Source organism: Sebastes fasciatus, chromosome 5, assembly GCF_043250625.1.
Source record: "Sebastes fasciatus isolate fSebFas1 chromosome 5, fSebFas1.pri, whole genome shotgun sequence".
Taxonomy (NCBI): Eukaryota; Metazoa; Chordata; class Actinopteri; order Perciformes; family Sebastidae; genus Sebastes; species Sebastes fasciatus.
In genome coordinates, this window is record NC_133799.1 from 25,493,728 (window position 1) to 25,504,426 (window position 10,699).

Below are 10,699 nucleotides of genomic sequence, written 5' to 3' on the forward strand. Positions count from 1 at the left end.
CCTGTTCCAACATGTCAACCCGTCATGTCATGATGTGTTTTTGTCTCCCTATAAGTCAGACAAAAGCTGTGTTGTCTGACTTGTCTTAACTTATGATTACACACCCTTTTTGTGTGTTAAGTTACTCATTAACTAATGGTTCACTAGCATTTAGATCCTCATTTGTTTTTTAATTACTTAATCATGGACTAATCATTGACTAATCATTACTCATTACTCTATAAAATTTGATTGGGAGTTACTCATTAACTAATGGTTCACTAGCAGTTAGTTCCTCATTCGTTCCCCAGTAACTACTCACATTTTTGTGTACATTATTGTGAAGTGTTATCTCAATTTGTTTTGATCAGATTGACGTGACTGTGTTTCTTTGGTGATGTTTTTGCAGAGGGCAGCAGGTTTTCCCAGCTTGTCTTGTTGTGCTGAAGGACTGCTGTATTAATTTTAATATCTGTCCTAACCAGAGCGCTGTCACCTCTCTGTGCCAGAGCACATCTTATGGGAACAGAGACCAAAAAAAAAGTTATCCTTAAACCTGCAAGACATTTTCTTAAAGGACTTTTGGCAGACTGACTCTATCTGCATAATTTAGATTCTGACACTAGATGATGTTGTGTCAGTTCTTTGTTGCCTGTACTGACTTACAGTGCTCATTATAAGAGTCCCTCTAGAGAAGACCTCACTGATAAAGAAATGTGCTCACTGACACATCTAAGATTTATCAGATTTGTTTTTATCTCAAATTCGCTGTTTACCAAGATGTAAAGGAAGTGAAACAAAATCCACTCTAATGAGGTTCCTTTTCAGCCGTCAAGGTAATACTAAAAAAAACTAAAAGAAAAATGTAAACAAAATGCTTGATAGCACTTTGGAATGATTTAAATCAAAATCAAATATATGCATGTGGTTTTACAGCAACATTGGAAATAAATAGTACATTCAAAGATGAGTCATGCTCGTGCATCATGGCATCATAATATTCCTGACAAAATAGAAAATAGCAGCGAGCATGTCTCCAAATCTTGAACAGTATCGGGTGCCAACAAAACACTAAACTACATGATTTCATAATCGGAATCATCTGTTGACGGGAAATGTCCTCACGCAACAACAGAGGCGTGGCCACAATTCTTTGGATTTTTTTCTGTGCTCTTTTTTTAGTGTTAGGGTATTTTTAGCCTACGAGCCACTGAACATTCATGAGGTTATATTGTACAGTTTGTAAGCATAGCTTTATTTATGTCTTTCCTCAATAGATGCTATAGAAAATGTTTATCAATGATGTGTTATTGATGATCACCATTTTATGGAGTGGCTTTTGCCATGTGGGCTTTCAAGATGTATATATATATATTTCTTTCATTGTATTGCTGGTTGTTTCTGACTGTTTTTGGCCACGCCTCTGTTGTTGCGAGAGGATGATGTGTCCTGGCGTTGCATCCACAGATGATTCCTATTATGTAATCATGTCTCACCTGAAATATTTAAAATGGTATTACATCTCGAGTGATCACTCCGATGACGGCTTATAGCTGAAATGTTTTCGTTTGTTTGCCCAGAATAGACTAAAAAAGACTCTTTATTTGTGAGTGCCGGTGATTTGTTTCTTCCATCATAATTATCCTGACAGATACATAATGGTTATTATGGGTCTCTATCAGTGGTGGAAGAAGTATCATTTACTTCAGTAAAAGTACTAATAACGCACTGTGAAAATACTCCACGACAAGTAAAAGTCCTGTATTCAATACTATAGCATGTAAGGTATTAAATAGACCAACGGATTATGGTTTTCTTTGAAATGAGACTTGTTTTTTCAAAACAAAGCAAAATCCAGTTATATTTAGATTGAATTAATACTTACAGTGACATGTAAATGAAATTAAATGAGTTTTACAGTTACCTGAGAACATTTGAAATGGCACAGATGGTACCCAAATGTACCCAGATGGCCAATTTGAGGATTCCACCTTAACATGGCGCTACTGTACTAAAACCTCTCCAACTTTGCTCTGCTTCACTTTATTAGCATCAGTCTGTGCTCAGGTAATGTTCAGATGTTGTGATATGGTTTGCTAGAGGTTTTGGGCTTCAACTGTAATCAATCCAAAGGGGATATTCACTCTAAAAGTGCATTGTTTTGTTTAGTGGAAATTAAATCTTTCATTTACTCTGTGTTCAATCTTTACTCTGACCCAGTAACATTTATACTGATGCTTACAAGTGTTACCTTTATTATGACACCAAGATTTTTCAAATAGACCTTGAAGTTGCTGAGATATATTATATATATATATATCATTTTGGGCATGCCATTTTCGAGCAGGGCCCTGAGCCAGAGGCCTTTCCAGGATTTAAAGTACCTTGTTATGGTATGAGTTAGTAGCACCCCAAACAATTTACAACAGTTAAAGTGTCAGTAGGCAGTATATATTTTTGGCATCATTGGGGAAAAATTCCATAATAACCTTTCAGCATATTGTAATTCAAGTGTTCTGAGAGAAAACTAGACTTCTGCTCCTCCTCATGGCTCTGTTTTCAGGCTTTAGAAAATCTAGCCCGTGACGGAAGACTTTGACCAATCACAGATCATTTCAGAGAGGGAGCGTTCCTATTGGCTGTGCTCCGGTCATGTGACCAGAACTTGGCGTTCCTTCACCAGATTTCACAATGGCGGCGTCACAAACTTTCTCATTTTACAGCTAAACCGTGCACTACAAGATGATTCTGAAAACATTTGAGGTGAGAAATAGGCATTAACGTAACAGAATATTGATTCATATTTGATCAGTGCTGCCTAGTTTGACCGTTTGGTCGGAGTTCGCAAGTGATTGACAGCCGGCTCTCATAGACGGCAGCTGGACAGCAGACCTCAGATCAGCTCTGACTGCTTGTTTTCCTCCAGTCTGTGAAATCTTGCAGATGCCGTTAGGAGCAATAGAGGACACTGGAGGACACAGAGGCACATGTTTTTTTTCAGGTTACCTGTTTCATGTACTACTGTCACGATATAGCATTTTATAAAAATAACTTTTTTTAATCATATTTGCTCCAATCTGCCTACTTCAGCTTTAATATACTGGATAAATTAAAAGGTAATACAGTTAATAACAAGTACGGTAGGTCAGCTAACAAACTTCCCTCAATATTCCAACTGTTCATTAAGGGTTTTTTTTACAAATATTTTGTGGATTTTCCCAGTAAGATTTTCCATCTAAAAAGCTAAACCTGTAAAATAAACTTAATTTTAAGATTATTTATAAATATCTGTGCTGAATCTTTAGGGTACTTATTGTTTTTATCGGAAATTATTAAACAGCTGTGTTGAATACTCTTTCTATTTTGATTGGTTCATCATATTATGAAGCTTTTTAAGGTTAAATTTGTTCATCAGAAACTATTTAAAGATTTGCACCAATTCTGTGTTTACATTTTGTAAGAATTACATTTGTAGTGTGTAATTGTGTGAAGCTTTACGAAACATAGAGATCTTTACAAACCGAGGACAGGTCATTGACATACATTTAAAAAAAGCAATAGGCCAAGTAAGGGTTCTTGTTCGTAAATTGTTCTTACGTCGTGTTGGAAGCAGCGCTGCCTGAACTAGCTCATTTACTGTTTTCTAAATGCTTCCTCAGGTGAGAGTGGTCCTTTAAGGGCCAGGATATAACTGCTTATCCAACAGATTGGACATCTCCATCCAGGACAGATCCCACTGCACTTCTGTCACGTCCTGCTTGGTTGCAGGAAGCTCCACTTCTGGAAGATCCTCTTTGGAAAACGGCCAACACCTTCAGACAAATACAATAATTCTTTGAGGCTATTGCTCAACCGTCTGTTTGACTTGTGATTCATGGCAAGATGTTATTGATCTAATGACGTGCGTATAGAATGAGAGAAGTAAAGTGGACTGGAGATATTGTGACTCACCTGTAGTGACGAACTAGCCAAATAGTTAGAGGAATGAGTAAGAGAAGTACAATCCCACATGAAACAATGATCCACGTCCGGGAGCCTGATGAAGAGAACAAATATGTTTTAAAAGGATAGTTTGGGTGTTTTGAAGTGAGGTTGTATGACGTACTTCTCCATAGTCAGTGTATTACCCACAGTAGATGGAGTTTGGAGAAACAGACAGGAGTACCAGCACAGCAAAGCAAAGTACTGCTGTGGACGGAGACAGCAGCTAAATGTATTTTAGACACCTAAATAAAAATCAATATCAGTTTAAGTGTCCGCTATATTTAGAATATTTTCACCGCTTTATCTTGCTGTGAGACAGCTATACAGTCTATGTTTACAACGAAGAATAGAAGCTGTTATCTAAGCTCTTGCCAAAGCAACCAGACTCCATTGAAAAAAACAGTAATTTTATCTTCCAGAACACGGGAGTTGCTGGTCTACAGCTGCCTCGATCTGTTATTTTGTTTGTGTTATTGTGTGACTTTAGTGTTTTAAAGAGTTAGTTCTGATTCACCAAAGTCACACAATAACACAAACAAACTAACCGATACGGGCAGTGGTAGACCAGCAACTCCTGTGTTCTACGAGGTAAAATACTGTTTTTTCAATGGAGTCTGGTGGCTTTGGCAAGAGTGGCAATAATGTTAGCTGACCAGACGAAGGTCTCTCCATGAATCAATGCTGATCCTAGTGTCGGCTTTTCCTGCTTCAGCCTCCCGACCGCGCCCGGAGGGAACAGGGAAGACACCGGAGTTTTGGTCGGAGATGATAACGTTTTTCGCTGCTGAGCCTCGTCACTTCACAAGACACGGGAAACCTCTGTTGGTCTGGAGGAGCTGCAGCAATTATTTCTGCACAAACTTCCACTCACTAGATATTCTCAGAGCTAAACTAACTCTTCTGCAGTGTATAGTGTGCGCGCATGCACGTGAGAGATGGAGCGAAATAGCGAGAACGAGCACGCTGTGTGACAGAAGGCAAGCAGGCAGAGGAGCAGAGTACAGCAGAGACTCTGGCCCTGGAGACCGCGGCCAACACTGTTTAACAGACGAGCTTCACTAGATATAACTTTGTGGTTTTGGTGCTTCCGTGTAGTTTGTGTTGAAGTCTTGTCTGAACAGCGTAGCCACACGCGAGCGCTCATGGGACACCGACCCGGACTGATTTATACGTGTAAGAAGTTAGAAACAGTCCCTTTAAACTGATATTGATGTTTTTAGGTATCTAAAATCAGTTTTGCTGCTGCCCCCGTCCACAGCAGTACATTGCTTTGCTCCCGCGCTGTTACTCCTGTCTGTTTCTCTAAACTGGGGGCGTGCCGACCGCCATCTACTGTAGGTAATACACTGACTATGGAGAAGTACCTCATACAACTCCACGTCAAAACACCCAAACTATCCCTTTAATGTCAGATAGTAACAAAGTTGAACCAGAAACTACATCACTACCACACTGAATCATAGGATTAATAGATGCTTATGTTATAGTACAAATTAATAAATTATTTATCCGTTATTACACCCTTGTTAAAGAATAACTTTTTGGAAAGTAGAACCCTTTGCTTTACCCAGTAAATTAATGTATTAACAATACATTTTACCGTTAGTGGAGGCTGCTGTCCCATCTGCTGATGTGAAATTGCCTGAAAGACAACAATTAACATCTTTCACTGATCCACTTTGACTGATATTACACTAAGCAGAATGATGAATATTAGCATCATCAAAAGTAGTAAAGCCATACCTGGATCAGGTCTCACTGATAACCAGCTCTCTGGACTCTCCATCTTTCCGTCCTGAGACGCACACTTGTAGAAGCCTTCGTCTTCCTGTGTCACATTCTCAATAGTCATCTTCATCACTCTGTCTGAAGTGGAGGAGCTGGAATTGACCATTTCTGCTCCGTTTTTAAAGAAGGTTGTTTTACTGTGATTGCCGCTCCAGTACTGACAATACAAGACCACTTTATCGCCCTCAAATACAGGAGAGGCAGGAGTCTTCAGGATGATGGGACCATCTGTGGGACAAAGATAGTAGTGTGTTTCAACCTGGACTTTATTTTCCCATGTTTTTGTGTCAGTTTGACTCCAGCGAGCACTGCAGCAACACGCTCTCACCGAGGTAGATGTTTGACCCTGGAGGCCACACGGACACACTGACCTTCAGAGTCTCTGCAGGAAGACAGAAACTCCATTATCATCATTTCTTTTACATGCTAAATATACTATAAGTGTGTGTGAGACAGATGCACGCTCTTTGTCTTTGTACCTTTAGATGTAGCAACTTGGAGAACAAATGCAGCTGCACCTGAAACACCTGAAATTATTTCACACAAATACACACACGTCTCCTTATGTCCTAGTTATTCTACCACAGCTTGTTTTCTGCCACAGCGGTGGGTACAGTGTGTTTAGTTTTCAGTCTGCTCTGCCAATCAGGAGTGAAATGTATTAACACGAACGCCACAGGCGGCTCAGATGGTTTGTTCCCACATGGCGGCACGCCAGTCAGTCATGGTCCACTGCTGATTTTTTGGATTATAGGGAGAACGGGGTTGGTCGTCACACTTTCATACTTTCATTTCAATCCCTCTAATAGATTCCCTTTCAATATGTAATGGAAGTCTAAAGCGTCTGGAAGGAACGGAGGGACTTTACTCTCCTTAAGTATATTTCTGTTCAACAGATATGGACTGTCAAATATGTCTTGTGCACTTGTGGGGATGGAGGTAATCTTAAAAATGCAAAAATTGAAATGCAAAAAGCTGACACATCTTCGGCATCAAGAGAACATAAACGGGAAAAATCATTCCTATAAGTGCATTTTTTATCCTTTTATAACAATATAAAAAAACAATAATACTCAACTCATCCTTATGTCAGTTACTCATTATCAGTCACATGTGACAACCAACCCTGAAGAGAATGTAACAGGCATCCCTAACTGGGATCTTTTGCCAGCGATTTTTTGCTTTTACTAAGCTAACAACTACATGTGGTAGTCTAGCTAAGCCAAATTATGAAGCTCTCCCTTCATACTTTTTAATGGTAATAACTACGTTTTATTATCAACCCATGGCGTAAAAGCCTTGAAGAGAAACACAGGAGAGCTGGATATTTGCATTTTGATATGAAAAAACACTAAAAGTCCTCTCACCTCAATGTCACGTGTCTTACTCCTGAAATGGCCCTGTAGGTGACCTCTGACCCCAACTCTGAAAATTTCACTACAAACATTTTTTAACAGAGTCCTCTAGGGAGCGAGATCTAATGAATGTGACAACCAACCCTGTTATCCATAACTAAGAAAATATTTTAAAGTACCAGTGAAGCGTAAATCAGAGCAGTAGTTCTCAAACTATGGTATGTGTACCACCGGCGGTACGCGTGCTCCCTCTAGTGGTACGCGTGCTCCCTCTAGTGGTACGTGGAGGAATCTCTGAAATATTTCTAAAAATGAAATAAAATTAATTTAAAAACATATAATACTATCAAAATACTACTACAAATGAAAATACCGTAACCATGAGATCACTGAAATGGGATTTAAAATACGTTTTGGCTTTGCTGTAATTTTGTTATTTTGAAACAAAAAAACATTTGCACGCGCTACTACCCCGCCATGTAGCAGCTACGTAGTCGGGTAGTAGTGCGTGCAAACATTCACGATTAGTTACGAGCTAAACTGTGATGTCAAGATCGTAAGCGGAGGAAGCTAAAATGATGAAGGTTCAAAAACACTGCAATCATGGCTCCAAACGGGATTATGGTTTTATGGAAGAGTTTAAGTGCCAGCTCTAGTGCTACCCCTCTGTAAAGCATGGCTGTGCCTGACAAAAGTCAACAATAAGTAATATTCTTATTAGGAATAAATTTGCCTGCTGCGTGAACTGTGCATTGCTGACTAGGGTAGGCCTACGCTACTGTTTTTTAACATTGTTCATAATGGTGGTACTTGGAGAGACAAATATTTTCTGAGGTGGTACTTGATGTAAAACGTTTGAGAACCACTGAGTTAGAGTATCTTTAGCTCCTGTACTGTCACGTATTCCCCAGTGAAACAGAATATTTGAGCGGTGTACAGTTAAGGCACGGTCACACAAAACATTTCTTTCCGGTTTGCGAAGCAAATTTGCTTCTTTACATTCGAGTGGAGTTCAACTTTGGTGAACTTACAGGCGAATATCGAGTGATCATCACTCGCCTGTATTTGTGCATGTGTGAGAGTGCCTTTACAAGAGGGATTTAAATCAAATCCTTCGCATTTGGTCGGACCGTTTAAAGTGGGCGAGCTTAGAATGTAGCGTGATACGGAGCTACATCAAAGATGCTCTATAACAAAGATGAAGCATTACAAGCTCTGCCAATGGCTTGACTTCCTGTCTCCTAAGTGGGCGTGGTCATGGCATGTCCGCCTCTCTCTCCATCCCCCCCACCTCCTTTGGAAGTGTTGTGAACGTCATGTGGATGGATGAAAGCAGATTGGATTATATTTGCAAGATGTATTTATATTTTCTTTTGCTAACATTAGATATTTACACAGCTGACAGACATATTTAGCATTAGGAAAATGAGTTAGCTAGGGCGTTAGCGAACGTTAGTTGCCAGATCTTGCGAGAGTGTGTTGCTGAGACAGAGAAAGGTCTGGAACAGTTCATTTTTTCCTGATTTGTCCATCTGAAAAAAATGTAATTTTAGTGTCAGAACATTCAGAAGATATGTGGCTTGTGGAAAATGGGTCCAATATTTACTTTGGTGACTTTCTGAACTGTCTCTGTCTACAGAGTCCAGAGACACTCACACACCTCCCTTGTCGTTAAAGGTTGCAGATTGATAGATGGATGGATGTCATAATATTATTGGCAGGAAGAAAAGATCATTAGATTTTTGTATAAAAAGGTTAGTATTGTTAAATAGGTGCACAATGTGACTATGGATGTGATCTAAAAGGGTTAAAAAGGCATTATGTAAAATTTAAAAAAGGCTCATCTCTACAGGCAGATTTAGTACATCTAACAGCAGCAAACTTGTGTCTCTGTACGACATGACAACAAGCTCTAATTCTGCTGAGGCGTTGCTATGAAGACACATTCCTCTCATAACAGCGCTGCCACACAGTGTGACAGAGAAGAGAGCTTCCTGTTCCTTAATGAGACTGTTTAGACGCTGTTCATCCCCGTGGGAACGGAAGGAATGGACACACATTTTACTGTATTTTCCTGTGAGACACCCATAACGCTACATACATAAGGGATAATCCTGCTTATTACATGGCTATTTACTTAAGAAATCAATAATTTGGCACAAAAACGATCCGCCAGAGTCCGACATCAGAACTGCGTCCATGGCAACGGTCTGTTATAAAGAAATGACAGACTGTAGAACGCCATAATTGACCAACCGGAATTGAGTATTCAACAAAGCCATGTAATAAAGTAGTGTAGCATAGCACTACTACCAGTTGTGGAAAGTAACAAAGTAGATTTACTCAAGTACTGTACTTAAATACAATTTTGAGGTACTAGTACTAGTTACTAGTATTTACGAGTATTTCTATTTCATGCTACTTTATTCTTCTACTTTTCTACATATTGGATTGAAATATTGTACTTTTTATTGCACTACATTTATCTGACAGCTTTAGATACAAATATTATGGATTAATCTACCTGGCGGTATATGAAGTATTGAAAATTAGCGCCACCTATACCAAAGTGATGCTTAAACATTAACGCATCACTAATATATTTCTTATATTTATGTTGTTTATGCTGACATGTTCTTATGTTTATGTCTATAGTTTTATATTTAGTCTTTAAATGTTAAGCACTTTGTGTTTACGTGTAATGAAATGTGCTATATAAATAAAATTGCCATTTCCATTGCCAATTATAATTCCGTAAAGGTGTGAAATTAGCCATTCTGCATAATGAGTACTTTTATTTTTGCTACTTTAAGTATATGTTTATGCTGATACTTCTGTACTTTTACTTAAGTAAGATTTTGACTGCAGAACTTTTACTTGTAACAGAGTATTTCTACACTGAGGTATCACTACTTTTACTTAAGTCTACTAGTACTATAGTCGTACAGTTTAAAACATAACTCATCATGACTGGCAGGGATGCAATAGCCAACACAATGATTTTGCATCCCCGTCCAAATCATTTGCATTAGCTCCATTCAGATCCTGGCTCGTGCACATCATTTTAATTTAGCAGTGTCTGAAACTCCCGGCTGCAGCCCAGTCAAATTTATAACCCTGCATAACCTCCTGATATACTGATATCTGCACCAAAGCTCTGAGTCAGCACTGCCCTGACAGCTGTATGCAGCAGACGCTTCCCACTGCTTCATCCACCAGTAGAAGATAGAAACACGCAGATATTTCTTGTGAGTCTTCCCAGTAGATGCCAGTCTGAATGCAGACAGTCACTGCAGGTGTGTGTCAGGTTTAATCTGTGGTACTCACCCAGCAGTGAGGAGATGAGGAGGTAGTTCATTCTGTCAGCTCCTCCACAGCTCCTCTGTGATTAAAAAAAAGAGAGAAAGTGACAATAATTATAAATTTGGTAAATTTTCACACAGCCTTTTTTGATTTTAGAAGCTATATAAGACAGGGAATAAAGTTCTCTCATAGGAGGAGTTACCACTGACTATCACAGCAAACCACAGATAGAGATGGTCATCTTGGTGGAGACATTTCCTTCCTCTGACAAGCAGTTAACAGGCGGAGCC

The 10,699-nt window shown here is 39.2% G+C and overlaps 1 protein-coding gene across 3 annotated transcripts; it reads right to left on the reverse strand.

The window, feature by feature from the left end:
* Positions 1 to 1,473: 1,473 nt before the first annotated feature.
* Positions 1,474 to 10,699, reverse strand: LOC141768605 (uncharacterized). Of its 3 annotated transcripts, none has more exons than XR_012594113.1 (8): positions 10,434 to 10,595; positions 6,231 to 6,278; positions 6,080 to 6,133; positions 5,707 to 5,979; positions 5,564 to 5,605; positions 3,931 to 4,015; positions 3,577 to 3,791; positions 1,474 to 2,947 (listed from the first exon to the last, which is right to left on the reverse strand). XR_012594113.1 is itself a non-coding variant. In XM_074636996.1 (8 exons), the coding sequence occupies exons 2-8, from the start codon at positions 10,462 to 10,464 to the stop codon at positions 3,653 to 3,655; spliced, it is 672 nt and encodes a 223-aa protein (XP_074493097.1). In that variant the 5' UTR covers positions 10,465 to 10,488; positions 10,612 to 10,699; the 3' UTR covers positions 1,474 to 3,652. The 3 variants fall into 3 exon arrangements, 2 of the variants coding, with proteins under 2 accessions (XP_074493097.1, XP_074493096.1); XM_074636996.1 differs by adding an exon at positions 10,612 to 10,699 and having other exon boundaries at positions 1,474 to 3,791; positions 10,434 to 10,488; XM_074636995.1 differs by having other exon boundaries at positions 1,474 to 3,791.

Bases quoted from the DNA above. Each gene is read 5' to 3' on its own strand.
- LOC141768605 (XM_074636996.1), bottom strand. From the start codon at position 10,464: ATGAACTACCTCCTCATCTCCTCACTGCTGG. The intron at 4,016-5,563 runs GTAAAATGTATT...TCTCTTCATCAG, and splicing joins GACAGCAGCCTCCACTAACG to GCTCCCGGACGTGGATCATT. The intron at 3,792-3,930 runs GTGAGTCACAAT...ATTTGTCTGAAG, and splicing joins TGGCTAGTTCGTCACTACAG to GTGTTGGCCGTTTTCCAAAG.